Here is a 23,224-nt window from a genome sequence, read left to right as displayed (position 1 = left end):
TTTTTCGTGTTATACTGCTCTCCTCTTCTCTTTTTATCTGTCTCTCTCTCCCTCCTCTCTCTCTGACTGTCCGCCCAGGGTTAGGAGAAGAGGGAATTGTGTGTGTGAGTGAGGAGCACGGAGACCACAGTGCTAAGAGCCAGAGGGAAAACAAGGGGTCGAAGGTCAACGCTGGAGCTGACTGCTGCATGGAGGGAATAAAAAAATAGAATGTCTTATGAAGGTTAGAATAGAAGGTCAGTTGAGAAAGAAGGTTGAATCTGTTTGAAATTCACTGCTCGACTGAGGGACCTTCCAGATAATTGTATGTGTCACAGATGGTTGGTGGCACCTTAATTGAGGAGGATGGGCTTGTTGTATTGGCTGGAGTGGAATGAGTGGAATGGTATCAAATACATGGTTTCCATTCCATTTGCTCCGTTCCAGCCATTGTTATGAGTCGTTCTACCCTCAGCAGCCTCCACTGGGATGTGTGAGGTTGTCATTCAAAAATCATGGTAAATACTATTATTGCACACAGAGCGAGTCCATAAACTTATTATGTGACTTGTTAAGCACATTTTTACTCCGTAACTTATTTAACCTTGCCATAACAAGGAGTTGAATATTTATTGACTCAAGACATTTCAGCTTTTCATTTTGACATTATGGGGTGTTGTGTGACACAAACTCTCAATTTAATACATTTTTAATTCAGGCTCTAACAACAAAATTTGGAAAAAGTCAAGGGGTCTGCATACTTTCTGAAGGCACTGTAAGTACCTTCAAAATTAAGACAGAATATGTGCGTGGGATCAATGCATTTTCAATTCAGTCTATTGGAATGGAATTGACCCAATCTCTCGTACATTGTACTTCCTTTTTTCTTTGCCAAATTCCCATATTATGCAGAAATCCTGATTTGAGGATTACATTTTTCTTGCTTATTCCCTTCTGATTCCGATAATCTTCCAACCGGGATTTCTGTAAAACCTGGGAATTTTGGGAAAGTTAACGGAATTTTGCAACCCTGGTTACTGTTAAAGGAATTTTTCTTCATTGAACCTATTGAGATGGGAAACATGTTTGTTATGAAGTTGCTCTTGTTGACAGAATGGTACAATTAGGTGAAAAATGTATTTTTAACAAAATTACACTACCTTAAAGGCAGTATTCGTAGAATGACCCATATTATTTACTAGCACTCTATAGAGAGGATGATGTGTGTCTACCTCGACAGCTCTTTCCGTCGCTCTGCAGCATACCAGTCACACAGCTACACAGAGCTCCCATTCCTTTACTGGTGCAGATCTGCTCACAGCCTCCGTTACCCACCTCACACCAGTCCGACTCTAATATGCACACATAAACACAAAATGAACATACTGGTATTTACACAAACATAATGCATGCATATGTTGCAGTTGGGCATCAGACACAGACAATACACACACACACTCATACATTAAGGTGACATGTCTGTATCACACACACACACACACACACACACACACACACACACACACACACACACACACACACACACACACACACACACACACACACACACACACACACACACACACACACACACACACACACACACACACACACACACACACACACACACACTAGGGCAACACTGATGTGTACCTCGCCTTCTGATGGGTCCTACAGTGAGGATCTGCTCCTTGTGATCGCTGTAGTCAGAGTACATTCTCCTGTTGTAGGGACAGTTCTACACACACACACACACTCACGCACACGCACACACGCACACACACACACACACACAAAGACGTGATAAGGTGGAATAACGTAGCCATTGTAAGCTTAGACATTGTATTAACACTTTGGGACAGTTTCCTGGACGGATTAAAGTGGTTCCTGATGTAATATCGACCTGTGTTCAGTGGTCACCACCATGTTCAGTGTGCAGTGTTCAGGATCTCCTCACCACTTTGCAGGCATTGGTCTCGTGGTCACACAGTGACACGTCACAGTGGAGGTGGACCTCACTGTAGTCCCCGATGAACTTGAAGACGGTGACGTGGAAGCGACAGGTGAGGGACACCCCGTTCTCAGCCATGCCGATGGTATTGTCCTTGATGTTGGGACAACTTTGGAACAGAGAAGGAGAAGTTAGTGTGGTCCTTTCCTTTGTTGTCTTACAATATCCTACAGCCAGGATTTCTGGAAAACCTGGGAACTTTGGGTGTCACAACTTCTGCCGAAGCGTTCATAGTGGAGGTGGACGCGTCTGAGGCTGGGATAGGAGCTGTGCTCTCTCGGCGCTCGGGTACGCCACCGAAGCTCCCCCCCTGTGCCTTCTTCTCGAAGAAGCTCAGCCCGGCGGAGCGAAACTATGATGTGGGGACCGGGAGCTGTTGGCTGTCGTCAAGGCCTTGAAGGGGTGGAGACATTGGCTTGAGGGGGCTAGACACCATTTTCTCATCTGGACTGACCACCACAATCTGGAGTACATCCGGGCGGCGAGGAGACTGAACCCTCGCCAGGCAAGTTGGGCCATGTTTTTCACCCGTCTTGTGTTTACCCTTTCTTACAGACCAGGCTCCCAGAACTTGAAGGCAGACGCATTGTCCCGGCTGTATGACACAGAGGAGCGGCCCATGGATCCCACTCCATTACTCCCCACCTCTTGCCTGGTGGCGCCGGTAGTGTGTGAGCTGTACGTGGACATTGAGCGGGCGTCACGTGCAAAGCCCGCTCCCCTCTAGTGTCCAGCTGGGCATCTGTACGTTCCGTCTGCTGTCTGCGCCCGGCTGATCTATTGGGCTCACACGTCACCCTCCTCTGGTCATCCTGGGATCGGTCGGACTGTGCGCTGTCTTAGTGGGAAGTACTGGTGGCCCACTATGGCTAAGGATGTGAGGGTTTATGTTTCCTCCTGCTCGGTGTGCACCCAGTGTAAGGCTCCTAGGCACCTGCCCAGAGGTAAGTTCAAACCCTTACCCGTTCCACAACGGCCGTGGTCGCACCTGTCGGTAGATTTCCTAAACGATCTTCCTCCTTCACAGGGAAACACCACGATCCTGGTCATTGTGTCGTTTCCTTCCTTTGCCCGGTCTCCCTACAGCCCTACAGACTACGGAGGCCCTGTTTACACGTCTTCCGGCACTACGGGGTGCCTCAGTTAATAGTGTCTGATCGGGGTCCGCAGTTCACGTCGAGGGTCTGGAGGGCGTTCATGGAACATCTGGGGGTCTCGGTCAGCCTTACCTCAGGTTTTCACCCTGAGAGTAACGGGCAGGTGGAGAGAGTTAACCAGGATGTGGGTAGGTTTATTGCCAGGACCGGCCGGGGGAGTGGGCAGCGTTCGTGCCCTGGGCAGAGATGGCCCAGAACTCGCTCCACTACTCCTCCACTGGCCTCTCTCCCTTCCAGTGTGTATTGGGGTATCAGCCGGTTCTGGCTCCTTGGCATCAGAGTCAGACCGAGGCTCCTGCGGTGGATGACTGGTTCCGTCGCGCAGAGGAAACATGGGACACTGCCCAGGTCCACCTTCAGCGTGCCGTGCTGTGCCAGAAAGTTGGTGCAGATTGTCACCACAGTGAGACCGCGGTGTTCGTACCGTGGGACCGGGTCTGGCTCTCAACCCGAAACCTGCCCCTTCGCCTTCCCTGTGGGAAGCTGAGTCCGCGGTTTGTGGGGCCATTTAAAGTCCTGAGGAGAGTGAACGAGGTTTGTTACAGGTTACAGCTTTCCCCCGATTACCGCATTAACACCTCGTTCCATGTGTCTCTCCTCAGGCCGGTGGTGGCTGGCCCGCTCCAGGAGTCTGAGGTGCAGAAGGTTCCTCCGCCCCCTCTGGACATTGAAGGGGCCCCGGCGTACTCCCTTCGTTCCATACTGGATTCGAGACGTCAGGCGAGGGGGCCTTCAGTACCTCGTGGACTGGAGGAGAGATGCTGGGTTCCGGTGGAGGATGTGTTGGATCCTTCTATGCTGCAAGAGTTCCATCATCTCCATCCGGACCGCCCTGCGCCTCGCCCTCCGGGTCGTCCCCGAGGTCAGTGTCGACGTGCTGCTGGAGCCGTGCGTCAAGGGGGGGTACTGTCACGACTTCTGCCGAAGTTGGTCTCTCTCCTTGTTCGGGCGGTGTTTGGCGGTCAACGTCACCGACCTTCTAGCCATCGCTGATCCATTTTTCATTTTCCATTGGTTTTGTCTCATCTTCTATCACACCTGGTTTCAATCCCATCAATTACATGTTGTGTATTTAACCCTTTGTTTCCCCTCATGTTTTTGTCGGTGATTGTTTTTTGTATGTTTTGTGCAAGTCATGTTCTGGTGTGCGACGGGTTTTGTACCCTTTTATATTATTTTTTGTATATATTGGTTTTCTGAGTTTTTTTAGCATTTATTAAACTGCTCCGTTTATACCAAGTTCACTTTCCTGCGCCTGACCTCCTTGCCACCAGCACGCACCCATTACATTGGGAAAGTTGCGAGAATTTTCCGAGCCTAATAATGTATAGGGTGCTGTTTTGGCCGTAGGTGTTGAGCCTACCCTCTCTCTATGAGGACGTAGCGGAGGTGGTCGTTGCTATAGCGGGACGGCGTGGCCCAGCACATATTTACGATGAGGATGAGCTGGTCCTTGTCGGCCCCCTCCACAAACACCCCCACGAAGATGACGTCCCGTGTGCTCAGCACCACCTCACCCTCGCGGTATGGCTGGCGGTACGAGGAGTTCTTGTACAGCGCCATCTTAGTGATGAAGTTGCCTTCCTGGGTGGGGAGGGTGAGGTTGATAACACTGGAGAGAGGGAGAGAGAGAAAGCGAGAGGGAAGTTGGGAGAGAGAGAGAGAGAAGGTGGGGAGGAGATAGGGAGAGGGAAGTCAGGGAATGGAAAGCATTGGTCGTGTGCAATCTCTTGTCTCCTTGTCCAATGTGACATGGCACATACTGTATATCTATCGTCCACATAAATGTATAGATATAAAACCAAAATAAGTAAGTATTGTAGACTTCCTGCTAATTCCCTTCTGATTCTGGGAATCTTACAATTGGGATTTCTGGAAAGCCTGGGAATTTTGGGAAAGTTTGCAATCCTAGTGTTGAGAAAAATAAGGTCCTCTAACCTGAGCATGGGCTTGAGCACGGTCTCCAAGGATATCTTGATGTCTAGCTCGTAGGCGCAGGTAAACTCCACGTTGATTGTCTTGTCCCTGGTGATGATGTTGCCTGTGTTGTTCACACTCTCGATCCACACCGTGTTTTTGTACATGATGTGTGTGCCGTTGGACTGGTAGAAAATAAATGTTCACATTTTGAAGATAGAAATTCCAGACAATAACCGTCATTACAGTAGGTATAGTATGACTATTGATCTGGGAAGAGCCCTACTGGCAATTTGGATACACTGCAAAAAGTTCAATCTAAGCAAGCCTAAATACACTGTATACACTATACAAAAGTATGTGGACACCCATTCAAATTAGTGGATTCAGTTATTTCAGCCACACCAGTTGCTGACAGGTGTATAAAATCGAGCACACAGCCATGCAGTCTCCATAGACAAACATTTGTCGTAGAATGCCCTTACTGAGGAGCTCAGTGATTTTCAACGTGGCACCGTCATAGGATGCCATCTTTCCAACAAGTCAGTTTGTCAAATTTCTGCCTGTTAGGCTAAATGAGTGAAGAGGTGTGGAGTCAGGCGCAGAGAGCAAAAGATGTGGGAAAAACACGCTTTAATGTCCAGGAAATATAACATGAACAAAAGTAGGAAAACAAATGAACAGAAATATAAACGGACAGCGCGAAACCCAAAATGCAAACAAAATACACTCAAACACTGAACAGACGAACAAGCCCGCACGAAACAGAAGCGGGCAGAATAAACTTATATAACCCCACCCTAACAACCAAACAAGAAACAGGTGATACCAATCAGACAAAACCAAAGGAACACAGAACAACGGATCGGTGATAGCTAGTAGACCGGCGACGACGACCGCCGAACGCCACCCGAACAAGAAGGGGAGTCACCTTCGGTAATATTCGTGACACTGCCCCGCTAGAGCTGCCCCGGTCAACTGTAAGTGCTGTTATTGTGAAGTGGAAACGTTTCGGGGCAACAACGGCTTAGCCGCGAAGTGGTAGGCCACACAATCTCACAGAATGGGACCGCCGAGTGCTGAAGCAAGTAGCGTGTAAAAATGGCCTGTCATCGATCGCAACACTCACTACCGCGTTCCAAACTACCTCTGGAAGAAATGTCAGCACAAGAACTGTTCATCGAGAGCTTCATGAAATGGGTTTCCATGGCCAAGCAGCAGTACACAAGCCTAAGATTACCATGAGCAATGACAAGCGTTGTCTGGAGTGGTGTAAATCTTACCGCCATTGGACTCTGGGGTGATGAATCACGCTTCACCATCTGCCAGTCCCGACTGACAAATCTGGGTTTGGAGGATTCCAGGAGAACGCTGCTTGCCCCAATGCATAGTGCCAAGTGTAAAGTTTGGCGGAGGAGGAATAATGGTCTGGGGCTGTTTTTCATGGTTCGGGCTAGGCCCATTAGTTCCAGTGAAGGTAAATCTTAATGCTACAGCATACAATGACATTCTATATGAGTCTGTGCTTCCAACTTTGTGGCAACAGTTTGTGGAAGGCGCTTTCCTGTTTCAGCATGACAATGCCCCCGTGCACAAAGCGAGGCCTAAACAGAAATGGTTCATCGAGATCGGTGTGGAAGAACTTGACTGGCCTGCACAGAGCCCTGACCTCAACCCCATCGAACACCTTTGGGATGAATTGGAATGCCGGCTGCGAGCCATGCCTAATCGCCCAACATAAGTGACCGACCTCACTAATGCTCATGGCTGAATGGACGCAAGTTCACGCAGCAATGTTCCAACATCTAGTGGAAAGCCTTCCCATAAGAGTGGAGGCTGTTATAACAGCAAAGGGGGGACCAACTCCATATAAATGATTTTGGAATGAGATGTTCAGCAAGCAGGTGTCCACATATTGTTGGTCAAGTAGAGTATCTTCTATTGAGTGACAAAATATATATATATTTTTTTTTTTACCAAGTATGTTATCTAATATCATTAGCAGATCATTTTGCCTATTTTAAACTAAAGGCTTAATACAAGTAATTTATCTCTTTTCAATGTGTTTTTCACAATATTTTACCTTTATCTTCAGTATTAAGGTCAAGAATTGTGAAATAAGATACATTACCTGTATTAAGCCTTTTTTAGGTTAAAATAAGCAAACCTATCTGTCAATGACATTAGCTCATTTAGCTTTGCATGATTTTTTGTTGTTGAAAAAAACCAATTTATCACTCAATATAAGATATTTAGGCTAACTTAGATTTCACTTTTTGCAGTGTAGGAGGACAGGTCTACCCTATTGGCTATACAGATTATAACAGATTCTCACCAGGAAAATTGAGCTCTATTAGCCCTGAGTCACAAGCCTAAAACGTATTCGCCACCTGTAGGTGGATGTAGCACTCTAATCCAGGATCAGATATTTTTTCATCCCGCTAATGATTACAGTTCTGATTAAAGGTAGACTAATCCGACTGTAGATCTGTGGCTACCTGTCTGATAGAGCCACACTGTTCCTTTGTGTTGTTTATGTGTAAGGAGACCACTGATACAGGGACAGATATGTTATTACCCCTAATGATAAAGGTTAGAATTGAAAAAGTATCCACTGACCCTCAATCTGTGGTTAATTACCTGTACAATGGAGCCGCAATGGCCCTTGGTGTTGTTGATGTGAAAGGAGATGAAGTCCTCTCCCTCAATGCCGGGGCAGTACTGGTCGTTGATCCTCACGTCCTCACGCTCGAAGCCCAGCTGGAAGAGCTTACACTTGGAGATGGACACCTCCATCTGGGCGTGTTTACATGTCACCTCCGCCTGGATTATGTCATCCTCGCCTGGCGGGAAAACACAGGGTTTGAGAATCATAAGAATACAGTAGCTACCCAGTATTCAGTTTCTAGACTTGGGCTTAAGTCTTGTTCAAACGGTTTACTCCCATTTCATGCCTAGTGAACACAACCCAGGTATTTATTGTAAGAGATTTGATCAAAATGAGACAGAGTAGGATAAATAAATAACTGAGATAAAAAAAAAATACATTTCTACATTTGTCTCTATTCTTGTCTAGCCCAACAATCAATCCCCCTCCCACCCTCGCTCACCCCCTTCTCTCGACTCCCCCACTCTGCCCCCTCGCACTCACCACCAGCGTTGTTAGGCAGCTCAGGGCAGCCACACAGGTCTCCCCCGTTCTCCTGCTCACACGTGTTGTTGGTGCAGATCTCTCCTGCACAAGGGTCGTAGATCCATTCTGCTAAAGACAGATCCAGGAACAATGTTAGCTGTCACACCACTAACACTCACCCATGAGAACACAACTGAACTGACTGTCATTGTTGAATAGCCTGATGCTCAGTTTAGAGAAAAATAAATCAAATTTCCCTGAAATTTCCCCCGCGGACACCAACGCATGCTCAAAGTTTTGAATCCACACCCAAGTAATTCATTGACGCCACAGCTACACCTCAGTTAACTGTGCATCATCTGCGTAACAATGAAAGCCATAACCATTGCATAACGTGTTTTGTGTTTTACATCACCCTCTGGTAGCATGTGTAGTAAGAACAATAACGGACCTACCCCTGCAGAACTCTGTATGTTACCTTAAAGTAGGGGTATTCAAATCGTCCCCTACAAGTTCCAGAGTACTGCTGGTTTTCTGTCCTACCTGATATTTTAATTGCACACACCTCCCAGCTAACAAAAAAATGTTCCCACAACTTTGGAGAATGTTCCCTTTAGGGTCTCATTAGGTCATTACCTAATATTTTCATATGAGTATTCCAGTGATGCGCAAGAACTGTTTCCCAGAGACCATTCCCTTAATGTCAAATGGAACTTGCCCAGAACATGGTTACCATGTTCTCAGAATATTCTATATTAATGTTGTGGACACTTTTCATTGGAACGTTGTAAGAACATTCATGTGTCTAGTTTTCTGAGGATTAGGAGAATATTCCATCAACGTCACAACCAAACACACATAGAACATGGTTGTTCTCGGAATATAAGATATGAATGTTCTAGACACGTTTCGTGGGAACGTTGAAAGAACATTCCTGTGTTCAAATGACACAGTTTAAAACAGTACGTTCTGTCAAGGTCCTCTGGAGGTTTTTGTCTAGTTCCCAGCTTGTTCAGAGGGACGTCCCTAAATACCTGTTTAGGACTTCGCCTGATGGTCCCAAAGAAACAAAAAATAAACATGTTTCTTTACACACCACCTCCTTTTACTTTTCCGAGCCAATCAAAGCCCAAATCGGTGAACCACTGATCCATTCATAGCTCTTTGTCTGTTGGCAAGGTCAGGGACACCCACACAAAGTGTTTTTAACATACAACGTTTTGAACTTACATATTTGCAGGGCCAGATTAAGACAGGGGCTTACCGGGGCTGAAGCCCCTTGGCCCAGGTTCAAGAGTAAACAAAAAATATATATAATTATAATAAAGGAAATATATACTGTATATATTATATATGTAGTGTATACTTAAGTGTTAATCCCAGAGAAGCCGGTGGTTGGAGGATATTTTCGGCACAGTTGTTACCGTGCCAATATATCCTCCAAACACAGGATTCGAGGGCATTATCACTTTTATACAACCGGTTACCAACATATTTAAATAATGATTGACATATTTTTATTAAAACTTACAGTCACGTCAAACAGTGCAGACAGAATAACAACAGTAGTTGCATTTGTTTAAGCTGTTTCTAGTGACATTTATTTGGATACTGTACATCCATAACAATGAGCTAATGAGGAACGATTTTGCCTGGCATAGGAAATGTGCTCTCTCATTAGGACACTGTTGATCAGAGGAGTTCGCCTCTGCCCAACACAATAACTTCAAACTGAAGCTGGAAAGGTTCAGGTTCATTACTATGGGACAGTTGAAGATCACATTTGAATATTGAAACAATGTTGCAAATGTCAGAGAGACAGACAGCAAGGTTTATATAAATGTTCGCTGTTGAAAACCAAATGCTAGTCTAAAAGAAATGTGACATAATGACTAGATGCTTTTTACAGTGGACATCAAATTTATAACTTCCCTGCCTGAGCTCATGACACAGTGGATTGCGCAGACAGATGGAACAGAGTAAATAGGCATTTTAACGTCATAGATTTAGCCGATGGTATCTTGTGGAATAGACACCGTCTGGAATGCGCTTTTTAACGAATCAGCATTCAGGATTAGACCCCCCGTTCTATAAACTTATATATAGTAACAATCAAAAGTTTGGCCACGCCTACCCATTCAAGGGTTTTCTTTATTTTTAAAACTTTTTTCTACATTGTAGAATAATAATGAAGATATCAAAACTATGAAATAACACATGGAATCCTGTAGTAACCAAAAATATTTTATATTTGAGATTCTTCAAAGTAGCCACCCTTTGCCTTGATGACAGCTTTACACACTCTTGGCATTCTCTCAACCAGCTTCATGAGGCAGTCACCTGGAATGCATTTCAATTAACATGTGTGCCTTCTTAAAAGTACATTTGTGGAATTTCTTTCCTTCTTAATGCGTTTGAGCCAATCAGTTGTGTTGTGACAATGTTGGGGGGTATACAGAAGATAGCCCTATTTTGTAAAATACCATATTATGGCAAGAACAGCTCAAATAAGCAAAAAGAAACGACAGTACATCATTACATTAAGACATGAAGGTCAGTTAATGCGGAACATTTGAAGAACTTTGAAAGTTTCTTCAAGTGCAGTTGCACAAACCATCAAGCGCTGTTGATGAAACTGGCTCTCATGAGGACCGCCACAGAAAAGGAAGACCCAGAGTTACCTCTGCTGCAGTTAACTCTAAGTTCATTATAGTTAACTGCATCTCAGATTAACTAAATAGAGTTCGAGTAACAGACACATCTCATCATCAACTGTTGAGAGGAGACTGCGTGAATCAGGCCTTCATGGTCGAATTGCTGCAAAGAAACAACTAAAGGACACCAATAAGAAGAAGCGGCTTGCTTGGGCCAAGAAACATGAGCAATGAACATTAGATAGGTGGAAATCTGACCTTTGGTCTGATGAGTCCAAATTTGAGATTTTTGGTTCCAACCGATGTGTCTCTGTAAGACATGGAGTAGGTGAATGGAGGATCTTTGCATGTGCGGCTCCCACTGTGAAGCATGGAGGAGGAGGTCGGATGGTGTGGGGGTGCTTTGCTGGTGACACTGTCTGTGATGTATTTAGAATTCAAGGCACACTTAACCAGCATGGCTACCACAGCATTTTGCAGTGATACGCCATCCCATCTGGTTTGAACTTAGTGGGACTATCATTTGTTTCTCAACAGGACAATGACCCAACACACCTCAAGGCTGTGTAAGGGCTATTTGACCAAGAACGAGAGAGATGGAGTGCTGCATCAGATGACCTGGCTTCCATAAACACCTGACCTCAACCAAATTAAGATGGTTTGGGATGAGTTGGACCGCAGAGTGAAGAAAAAGCAGCCAACAAGTGCTCAGCATATCATGAAGCTGTTTGAGAGAATGCCAAGAGTGTGCAAAGCTGTCATCAAGGCAAATGGTGGCTACTTTGAATAATCTAAAATATAATGCTATATGTGCTATTTCATAGTTTTGATGTCTTCACTATTATTCTACAATGTAGAAAATAGAAAAAATAAAGAAAAACCCTTGAGTGAGTAGGTGTTCTAAAACTTTTGACCGGCAGTGTTTGTGTGGTCAATTGAATTGTTTTTAATGCATTTCTGTAATTTTTCTGATTTTACAGCCATTTTTGGAAACCTTTATTAATGGGTTATAATTGGTTACTACATGATTACATATGTGTTATTTCATAGTTTTGATGTCTTCACTATTATTGTACAATGTAGAACATTTTACATATAAAGAAAAACCCTTGAATGAGTAGGTGTGTCCACTGTGTAAACTTCATAATAAATAAATGTGACTGGTCAATTGTGTGAGTTATCCAACCACAGGAGCCCACTCTCAATGTTTAAAATACACCAGAGAGCATCATTTTGCCACAGAGGATCAATAGTTTATCAAAATATAACTGCACAGGCACATACAGGTATCTGCCAAAATAGAGGGAACACCAACATAAAGTGTCTTAAAAGGCTGCAAGAACAGCTTCAATGAGCCTTGGCATAGATTCTACAAGTGGTCTTAAACCTTGCCAGGAAAATGCACCCAACACCATAACATACTTTTTATCCCTTGTTTACTCAAGTGTTTCCTTTATTTCGGTAGTTACCAATATGTCTACAATTAGGAAGGCAGCCGTTTGGGCAGCATGTGCACTAAATATACAGCTTCTTGCGTTGTGGCCATAAACATTTAATCCATAGAAGGGTTTTATAACCTCTTACCTTGGCAATTTGACTGTTAAACTCATGGGTACACTAGCAATGGATGCCAGTTCTCCTGATTTGAATGGGAACTGTCATCTATGGATGCCAGTCCTCCTGACTTGAATGGGAGCTTTGACTGACTATGGTTGGTTGAGGCTGTCGGTATGCCTCTTTTGCAGATTTCAAAATACAATCGCGGGAAAAACGTACCGTTTGGAAAGCAAATGCCTACTGCTGGAAATACTCATCTCTGTACAACCAATAGATTTTATTTTTCTCAACACCCATTTTTTTGCTAATAGCTGAACAGTTTTTTCAAAGTAGCTCATCTTGAGATGGGCTATTGCCACGACGAGCGCATCGGCCATCCCCGTGAGAGCCTACTGTAGCATATATATATATATTCTTTAACATGTTTTATCAATATTCACCCTTGTACCTCCCCTTGTAACCCCTTTCCAGAAACCCATTCTCTCCCCTTACAACAATTCTCCTGGGCAATCCACTTGGTGGTGAGCGTGCCTAGGGAGCGGCAGGCCTCGGCGTAGGCAGCCAGCGAGCCGCACACCTGGGCCTTGTGGTGGTTGTAGCAACCGTCCAGGTAGCAGGACTGGTAGAAGGGCCTGGGGTCCAGCAGGCCGTGGCAGGGCTGGAAGAAGCCCTTCATCTGGGTGAGCTTCTGGCACCCCTCCTCGCCCTGGAGGCCCAGTACAGCTGTGTTCTCACACGACTGGGCCAGCGCCATGTACTGGGTCTCATCACAGCTGGAGTGAGGGAGGGTGAAGAGATGGGAGTAGAGGTAGAGTTGGGCAGATCCATCCATGCTTTTGAATGCACCAATGATAAAATATGTTTCAACTAGCACCACTACATTCTCCATAAATCCTAGGACATTCTGGACGTTGCTAAATAACCAGCAAACACATTTTTTAATGGCTTGGAGGAAGCAACAACACCATAGGGTGTTTTTTTAATATATATTTTTTAACAGAACTGTCAATTTAACCACTAACTGTCCATCTCTCCCATGCCCCCCCCCCCTTCCCCATGGCCCCTCTCCCTCTCACCTGTTCTGCATGCCATTGGTCTTCCAGCTCTGGGCCAGCTCCAGGGCGCTGTTGGCCGGCTTCCCAGGAGAGGTGATGTAGTCGTCAGTAGGGTCTCCATTGAAGTTGCCGCAAAGGCCGCACACCTCACAAATAATAATAAATGCTATTTTATAGCTCTCCTAGTTATTTTCTAAAACGCAAAGATGCTTTACAATAACCAGGTAATGTTCTTCATAATGCTTACATAATGTTCTCCAACCATAAGGGAAAACAACAACAAACCTTGTTTTGCAACCGCTGGCCCATAGTGATGCTGAGCGTGTTGAAGCGGTTGTAGCGCACCTGGATGTCCTGGGGCGTGTCGATGACCAGGAAGCCCTCCGATGTGGAGATGCGCGTCATCAGGCCCGTGACAAAAGGCACCGACACAGGAGTGCCGTTCACCTGTTTGGGGGGAGGACAGGCTGTGAGATTCATGCACTCGTGGTTAGACTTTTTAAGTACACACACACAAATAATTGTATGATAGATGTAACTATACACATGACTCACTATCCAACCTCAAACTAATAAAAAACACCCACATTTTACATGTATTCTCTCCAAAATAAACAGATGATAGCGATGCAAAAATAAAATGCACCTGTTGACATCACCCCCACCCCAAATCATCTTCTTGCGGCCCTCATCCATCCAACCATCTAACCACCCTTTAAATCTACCCTCAAGCCCTCCCCATCACCTTCACGGTGCTCCCAGAGATCAGGATATTCTCCTCGTTAATATAGAGGTATGCATGGGAGATGGTGGTGAGGTTGGGTGTGCTCCACTTGTCGAAGTTTGCGATGAGCTGAAAGGAGAGGTCAGGTAGCTTGTGGCAGTTGGTGGACAGCACGAAGGAGCAGGAGGCAGGCAGGCGGAGGGAAGCCCCGTCAAATGTCCTGAAGACACCGCCACCGGACGCCACGCAATGCTGCGAGCGCTGGGTGAAGCAGCCGCGCACGTCATGGCGCAGGGCGCACTCCTCCTCGGCCTTGCAGCGGCGCGGGTCACACTGGATGAGATTACGGCCGATGCACTGGCAGCGCTTGGTGCAATCACTGTTCCAGAACAGCTGTTTGGGCTGGAGGAGGGATAGCAAGCGGAAGGGGAAAGGAAACAAACTTAATGAACACATTTCACAATTCTACAGATTCTTCAGGGGGTGCTATAGCACCCTCAGCACCCGTACTTGCTGCGAATATGTTTCCTGGGAGGTTTTTATTAACACTCTGATGGAAATTATAGGTTATTTGGAGGTTTTTGAATAACCTCCTTAAAACCTACACTGAATGTTTCAAAAAGACTTAACAACACCGCTAGCTTATTTTGGGTAAACGTTTTTTACTCCAAGCAGAGATAAGAGACATGGAAATTAATTTCCTTTCACATTAATTATGCAAACACATGTATTCAGTGAGATTCAACCCTATAATCTTAAATTCTCTATCCATTGAATTTGCCCACTGTGCCACCAGGATGGAGCTAGCATGCCTTGTTTTTTTACGAATACAAAGCTGCTAATTTTAGTCTATTAAAACAGACCCCATTTCAAAGGATACAGCTCTCATTGAGATCAGGTGTGACCAATTAGTGGACCCCTGAACACTTAACAAGATTTGTTTATGCTGAGAACGGAATTTATATGTTTTAATAACGATCTTACAACGTTTTCTGAATGTTACTAAAGTTCTTGTGGTTTTTATGGAAAGTTTACATTCTCGGAACAATTTGAGAACATGACTTTAAATAGAACCATGTGGAAACCTGTAGGAAACTTTATGCTGAAGTACTGAAATTCCCACAGAATAACGTTTTGTTAACGTTCTTGGAAGAATTTATAATTATTTTTTATTTTACCCCCTTTTCTCCCCAATTTCGTGGTATCCAATTGTTAGTAGTTACTATCTTGTCTCATCGCTACAACTCCCGTACGGGCTAGGGAGAGACGAAGGTCGAAAGCCATGTGTCCTCCGAAACACAACTCAACCAAGCCGCACTGCTTCTAAACACAGTGCGTATCCAACCCGGAAGCCAGTGCACCTGGCGACCTGGTTAGCGTGCACTGCACCCGGCCCGCCACAGGAGTCGCTAGTGCACGATGAGACAAGGATATCCCTACCGGCCAAACCCTCCCTAACCCGGACGACGCTAAGCCAATTGTGGGTCGCCCCACGGACCTCCCGGTCGCGGCCGGCTGCAACAGAGCCTGGGCGTGAACCCAGAGTCTCTAGTGGCACAGCGCTAGACCACTGCGCCACCCGGGAGGTCCTTGGAAGATTTTGAGAACATTTCCAAAGTCAAACTATTCCCAATGTCAAAATGTGACCATGTTTGAACTTTTAGGAAACGTTCTGTTAATGTAATGAAAGTTTTTCTGTCAAGTTCCTTAAATGTGCTGAGAATGTTTCAAAGCCATTTGCACCATCAGACCAACTCCTTGAATGGCCTACTCCATGAAGTTTACACTTGTGTCTAAAAAACATTATTTACCTCAAAACATATTATTTTTACCATTAAGTGTGTGAACTTTACTGTATTTATACGCAGGGTTTTGTTTTTCAACAGAAAAGTGCTTCTTTAAGTACTTTCTGTGTACTTTCTGTGTACTACTCACAAGACATAATTGAACTCTTAAGCTAACTAGCTTGCCACGTGTATACGAATGTCTGTGGAGAGAGACCACTGTCTGTGTGACTGACTCACCTCATAGTACTTGCCGTCGTTGTAGCAGCCACAGTTCTGGGGCCGGACGCAACCCTTGCCATTGAGGACGTATCCCTGGTCACACTGGCAGCCCTCCACACAGTCCTGGGTGCATTCCCTCTGGCCGCGGGCTGGGGCGCACTGCGGTTGGCACACTGACATGCAGCTAGAGTAGTGGCTGTTGGCTGGGCACATCAGCACTGGGGAAGGAGAAAAATAAATATGTCTTTATATGGGTAAAGGAAATGTGAGTTGTGTCCAAAATGGCACCCTTCTCCTTATGTAGTGCGCTAGGGAATATGATGCCTTTGATTGAGACACAGACATGACGATTACATGATTCATTTACCTGGCATTGGTTCTCTGGACAGATTTCAGTTTGGGTGCAAAGTGGAGGATAGATGCAGAATACATAAGAACAAACGTTAAAATATCAGTTGGTTATTCATTTGACAGCGTACTGTATGTCATTGTGTAGGACGGTAACATAAAGCTGCTGCTTTGAGATTCATCTCTCCTTTACTCATATGACTGAGAACTCTATGTAACCTTGGTGAAAGTATCCGTTGTTATTGTTGGGCACTAACTTCTAAACTCCTGAGGGTATGGACATCTATTGAGTGAGAAAGGGGAGTGCAGAAAGTTGACATTTTGTAAGAACATGCTATTGTAAAGTCTCATGTATCCTATGGAGAGGAGGAGGGCAATGGTTCTGGTTTCAGTCAACTGATAAGGTAGGACAGGCGTGAGTTGGGGAGGAGGGAGGAATTTTGGCTGAGGTCAGATGAGTCCAGGTCAGATGAAGTGAGAAAGAACAGGCACCACTAAAGTCCTGTCTAGCAAACAGAGATGTATTGGTTGTCCCAGATGTTAAATGAGGAGACTCAGCATAGGTGGAAGGTATAAATATATGTGCTTGTGTAAACATGCTTTGTCTTTGCAGCTGTTTGACCCAGTGGGTGAATAAACTTGGTTTGAACTTTGACCAGTTGTCCGTTAGTTTTTCACTCTGTTTGTCAGAACCTAATAATATCTAATAGGCTATTACTACTGAGGAGTAGTCCCATGTAAGATAAGCCTCCACCTGGGCTGGAAATAATTCAACTCAACTCAATCTACTTGATTCATGCCTCAATTATTATTGTGCTCACCACAGGGTGTGTTAATCCTCCAGCCTAACACACGCAACCCCTGGGTCTGGCATGTGCTGGTGTAGATCTGCAGCCAGTTGCAAATGGTCCCCGAGGCACCCCGGTCCAGGCATGTGTCCTGCAGGCAGTTCTGGTAGAAGAACGCCGGTGCCACCTTGCTGTGGCAGCGCGCAAACACACCGCCGCGGTCCACGATCAACCCGCACAGACGCAATGCCTCGGGCTCCACAAACAAGTGCAGCCCATCGCCCAGGTGGAATCGGATTCCCGTGTAACCCCCGCCATCAACATTGATTCCTCCTCCCTCACCATCTTGGGCCACACCTTCCATGTAGGGGTCCACGACGAGTAAAGGGGCATCGGTGGCACCAAAGCCTCTCTCGACCAACCCACAACGTGGGCACGAGTCGCCGCAGCCCACCTGGCAGAATGTGTCTTGCTCAGCCCAGGCCATGCCACCGTTGCTGGTGGTGAGTACGGGAGAGGAAAGTGGCATGCCCTGGCACAGGCCGCAAGTGGTGTTGTAGAGGCGTCGAGGCAGCGTGACCAGGAGCAGGGTGTTCCAGTCGAAGGCAACCTTCAGGCCAAAGTCCGTCTCCAACACCAGCTGCATGCCGAAAGTGAAGATGTGGACCTTCCCCGGCCCCAGCTTCAAAGGCAGGTACAGACGTTCCTTATTCACCTGGGAGAGAGCATGGGAGAGTGAGTCATGACTGTGTGTGTGTGTGTGTGTGTGTGTGTGTGTGTGTGTGTGTGTGTGTGTGTGTGTGTGTGTGTGTGTGTGTGTGTGTGTGTGTGTGTGTGTGTGTGTGTGTGTGTGTGTGTGTGTGTGTGTGTGTGTGTGTGTGTGTGTGTGTGTGTGTGTGTGTGTGTGTGTGTGTGTGTGCGCGTGCGGGAGTGTTGTGTGTGTTATAACTAGCAAGTGTGAGTGTATAGGATTGAGTGTGTGTATTGTGGTTCTCCTCAGATCTTTGGGTTGGTTTGTGAACCTTTTCCAAATGTCGCTCAGGTCAGCCGTTACCCTGAGCCCAATCCAGTCTGATAAAAGATGCCAATGGAAATAAGATCCGCCCTGAGCCAATCAAAGGGAATTCACTCTTCACTCCGCCATTCTATCGGCTTGATTAACAAATAACTCTCCCTCACATGTCTGTGTGAGATTCACAACACATCAGTCACACTGGAAGGATGAATATGCATTGAAATGAAAAGTGTCAAGACATTGTAAGAACACATTTCTCCTGTCTTTTTTTCAGTTGGATTCTCTGAACAGCATTGGTAAGATTTCTTGGCCTGTCACTTACCACATGTTTTTCTTCCTAATAAAGTCTAACAAGACTGACTGTGCCCCAGGCTTTTCACCCTACTGAGTGGAACCGAGCCAAGTCAAACCAAATTTTACTGAGCTGGCCTAGTTACGCATCCACCATTGTTTCTGGAATCGTGCTAAAAAAGGACAATGGGAAATGAAAATATCTGAGCCAATACAGTTTAATTCAGGACGGAAAGGTAGTGTGAAAAGTGTATAATACACTCACCGTGATGGTGTGTTTATAGCTCCGAGACACCTCAATATCATAGCCGTAGACTTCCAAGATGAACCCCCTCACCCAGATGGCTTGCCCAGTGTCCCTCTCCTCGTTCCGGGCTGACAGCTTGAAGCGAGGGAGGTCGGCGCTGGTGCTCGTCTTGGGTCGGGTGGCGGTGCTCTGGTCCATATCCTCCTCTCCCGCCACTCCGCTGTTGCACCTCGTTGTAGCCAGGATCAAGGTACAGCTACTCTGCAGCTCGAAGGGCACACCTCCGAATGGCAGGAAGTGGCTGTAACCAGCGGCAATGCACAACGCTTTGGTGTGCGGCTGGCAGAAGTATAGGCCCTCAAGGCCCTCCTGGCAGTACTCACCCTCCTGGCACGGTGTCAGCGTGCAGTAGACACGGTTGTCCGAGCCATTGCAGTAGCAGCGCTCCTGGCACTCCCAGTCATTCCAGAAGATCTGGTTGGTGGCCAGCTGCCGGCCCCCAGAGCTGATGCAGCCGCAGTCGCTGCGTGCCACACACTGGCCGTTCTGGAGTGCAAAGCCCTCCCTGCACTGGCAGCCCTCCTGACAGGGCAATGGGCACAGCTCGGCGAGCTCGTCCAGGCCGGCGCAGGTCAGCGGGCAAGCGCTGGTGCACTCATCGTAGTAACTGTTCTCCGGACAGGGCAAGGCTGCGGGAAGGAGAGAGAGGGGTGGGCGGAGAGAGATGAGAGTGGGGTAAAAGACAAATAGAGAGAGATAGAGGGATCGTAACAGAAAGTAAAAGAGTGAGAAAAAAGGAGAGGGACATAGAGAGAGGTCGGGACAGAGATAGAAACAGAAACAAGAGAAAGGGCTATTCAGAATTAGCAGAGCCAAGGTTTGGTTAATAAAGGAAAAATACACAATCAGTCCATCACTCAACATCACTCTAAGGTGGTGGCGAGGGATTAACTCACGGCAATTGGTAGCACTCCTCCAGGCAGCAAGGCCCACCTGGGCATCCTGACAGGCCGAGGCATACGCCTGCAGCGAAGAGCAGAGCACCGAGCGGTTTCCCTCCCGCATGCACATGTTGTACAGGCAGTTCCGGAAGAACGGCGAGGGGTTGACGGCACCGTGGCACGCCAGGAAGGAGCTGTTCCCCGGGTCGTTGATGTTGCCACACATCCACGGGCTCTGGTAGAGCCGCAGGTCCGTGCACATGCGGTACAGGTCGTCGCAATTGCCATTGCACGTCAGGTCGTCAGCGATGGCTCGCCAGCCCTCAGTGAAGAGTTCGAGGGATTCGGCCAGCCGGCCGTTAGGCAGACGGAGATCGTCGCTGGCGTTTCCGTTGAAGAGACCGCACAGGCCGCAGGTGGCGTTGTAAAAGAGGGTAGAGAGAGAGATGTTGAGGAGGCCCTGACGGGTGTAGCGGACTAGGACCAATCCGCTGGACTCCACCACGGTAGCGTTGCCAGGTGCGCGATAGATCATTAGGGTCTCCAGTGGGTGGACATAAGGCAGGAGTACCAGCTCACCGTTCAGCTGGGATTTAGACACATCACAACATTATGTCATAGTAGCAGCAACATTCAGTCACTGTAATGTACAGTAGTGCAGTGATATATCTGTTACGTAGTTACCCATTTTCAATCAGTAAGGCTGGTCCGAATGGATCTTTTCATTCATCTAGTAAACTCATAATTCACATCGCTTCCTATCTCACTCATCAGCATAGCAGGTATTTATATGACAGGGGTTATAATGATACCTTGTCAGCATGGCAAGTATTTATAGTATAGTGTCTTAACGTTAGCTCGTTAGCATAGCGTCACGTCTCTTCCTCCTTTTCTATTAGCAAGCGTGTGGAATATCATTCACCTATTAACTTCAGCCTATGAGCACGGGACACTAAGGCAATTCCACCACTGTTGCTGATTAACCTACTCACTCGTGCAATAATCACTATCTTTCTTTCAACCAATGGGCATGAATCTAGGGGAGTATTTATATGTCAACTCAAACCTTGTTTTGCAGCAACAGTCTGTCATGCAGGTGAAAGAGGACCCAAAAGCGACTTAACAGAAACAGAGTTTATTCAAGTCCAAACAGGGAATAACAGAAATCCTCTAGTCTGTAGAGGGGAATAACAGGAGAAGCGGCCACAGACTGCAGGTCGCTTAGGGTAAGCGCAGGCCGTAGTTGACAGAGACACCTGCTCACACGCAGCATCTGATGAAGGCAAAAACACGACAGGACAGGGCGATACACAATCACAGCAAAACACGACAGGACAGGGCGAAACGCAATCACAGCATGGTGAATACTAAACAAGGAACCGACGGGACAGGAACGGAACACAAAGGAATAAATAGGGACTCTAATCAGGGGAAAGGATCGGGAACAGGTGTGGGAAGACTAAATGATGATTAGGGAATAGGAACAGCTGGGAGCAGGAACGGAACGATAGAGAGAAGAGAGAGCGAGAGAGTGAGAGAGGGAGGGGGAGAGAGAGGGATAGAAAGAGGGAAAGAACCAAATAAGACCAGCAGAGGGAAACGAATAGAATGGGGAGCACAGGGACAAGACATGATAATAAATGACAAACATGACAGTACCCCCACTCACCGAGCGCTCCTGGCGCACTCGAGGAGGAATCCTGGCGGCAACGGAGGAAATCATCGATGAGTGAACGGTCCAGCACGCCCCGAGACGGAACCCAACTCCTCTCCTCAGGACCGTAACCCTCCCAATCCACTAAGTATTGGTGACCCCGTCCCCGAGAACGCATGTCCATGATCTTATGTACCTTGTAAATAGGTGCGCTCTCGACAAGGACGGGAGGGGGGGGAAGACGAACGGGGTGCGAAGAAAGGGCTTAACACAGGAGACATGGAAGACAGGATGGACGCGACGAAGATGTCGCGGAAGAAGCAGTCGCACAGCGACAGGATTGACGACCTGGGAGACACGGAACGGACCAATGAACCGCGGAGTCAACTTACGAGAAGCTGTCATAAGAGGAAGGTTGCGAGTGGAAAGCCACACTCTCTGGCCGCAACAATACCTTGGACTCTTAATCCTGCGTTTATTGGCGGCTCTCACCGTCTGTGCCCTGTAACGGCAAAGTGCAGACCTCACCCTCCTCCAGGTGCGCTCACAACGTTGGACAAACGCTTGAGCGGAGGGAACGCTGGACTCGGCAAGCTGGGATGAGAACAGAGGAGGCTGGTAACCCAGACTACTCTGAAACGGAGATAACCCGGTAGCAGACGAAGGAAGCGAATTGTGAGCGTATTCTGCCCAGGGGAGCTGTTCTGCCCAAGACGAGGGTTTCTGAAAGAAAGGCTGCGTAGTATGCGACCAATCGTCTGATTGGCCCTCTCTGCTTGACCGTTAGACTGGGGATGAAACCCGGAAGAGAGACTGACGGACGCACCAATCAAACGACAGAACTCCCTCCAAAACTGTGACGTGAATTGCGGGCCTCTGTCTGAAACGGCGTCTAACGGGAGGCCATGAATTCTGAATACATTCTCAATAATGATTTGTGCCGTCTCCTTAGCGGAAGGAAGTTTAGCGAGGGGAATGAAATGTGCCGCCTTAGAGAACCTATCGACAACCGTCAGAATCACAGTCTTCCCCGCAGACAAAGGCAGACCGGTAATGAAGTCTAAGGCAATGTGAGACCATGGTCGAGAAGGAATGGGGAGCGGTCTGAGACGACCGGCAGGAGGAGAGTTACCCGACTTAGTCTGCGCGCAGTCCGAACAAGCAGCCACGAAACGGCGCGTGTCACGCTCCTGAGTCGGCCACCAAAAGCGCTGGCGAATAGACGCAAGAGTGCCTCGAACACCGGGATGACCAGCTAACTTGGCAGAGTGAGCCCACTGAAGAACAGCCAGACGAGTGGAAACAGGAACGAAAAGGAGGTTACTAGGACAAGCGCGCGGCGACGCAGTGTGCGTGAGTGCTTGCTTAACCTGTCTTTCAATTCCCCAGACTGTTAACCCGACAACACGCCCATAAGGAAGAATCCCCTCGGGATCAGTAGAAGCCACAGAAGAACTAAACAGACGGGATAAGGCATCAGGCTTGGTGTTCTTGCTACCCGGACGGTAAGAAATCACAAACTCGAAACGAGCGAAAAACAACGCCCAACGAGCTTGACGGGCATTAAGTCGTTTGGCAGAACGGATGTACTCAAGGTTCTTATGGTCTGTCCAAACGACAAAAGGAACGGTCGCCCTCCAACCACTGTCGCCATTCGCCTAGGGCTAAGCGGATGGCGAGCAGTTCACGGTTACCCACATCATAGTTGCGCTCAGATGGCGACAGGCGATGAGAAAATAAGCGCAAG

The 23,224-nt window shown here is 47.1% G+C and overlaps 1 protein-coding gene across 1 annotated transcript in view; it reads right to left on the bottom strand.

Annotated features, from left to right (window-relative positions):
- Nucleotides 1–737: 737 nt before the first annotated feature.
- The window catches only part of LOC123999494 (alpha-tectorin-like), a 76,780-nt gene continuing 54,293 nt past the window's right edge, over nucleotides 738–23,224 (bottom strand). Inside the window, 15 exon segments of the mRNA XM_046305348.1 lie at nucleotides 738–1,331; nucleotides 1,633–1,717; nucleotides 1,937–2,099; nucleotides 4,511–4,759; nucleotides 5,086–5,249; nucleotides 7,705–7,907; nucleotides 8,216–8,326; nucleotides 12,901–13,181; nucleotides 13,485–13,609; nucleotides 13,749–13,910; nucleotides 14,209–14,589; nucleotides 16,212–16,411; nucleotides 17,363–18,044; nucleotides 18,901–19,571; nucleotides 19,839–20,409. Of these exon segments, the coding sequence (XP_046161304.1) occupies nucleotides 1,186–1,331; nucleotides 1,633–1,717; nucleotides 1,937–2,099; nucleotides 4,511–4,759; nucleotides 5,086–5,249; nucleotides 7,705–7,907; nucleotides 8,216–8,326; nucleotides 12,901–13,181; nucleotides 13,485–13,609; nucleotides 13,749–13,910; nucleotides 14,209–14,589; nucleotides 16,212–16,411; nucleotides 17,363–18,044; nucleotides 18,901–19,571; nucleotides 19,839–20,409 (4,194 nt within the window). The 3' untranslated portion in view covers nucleotides 738–1,185.

The sequence above is a fragment of the Oncorhynchus gorbuscha genome, linkage group LG16 (assembly GCF_021184085.1).
Source record: "Oncorhynchus gorbuscha isolate QuinsamMale2020 ecotype Even-year linkage group LG16, OgorEven_v1.0, whole genome shotgun sequence".
NCBI lineage: Eukaryota > Metazoa > Chordata > Actinopteri > Salmoniformes > Salmonidae > Oncorhynchus > Oncorhynchus gorbuscha.
This window is presented reverse-complemented; position numbering and strand designations above follow the sequence as displayed.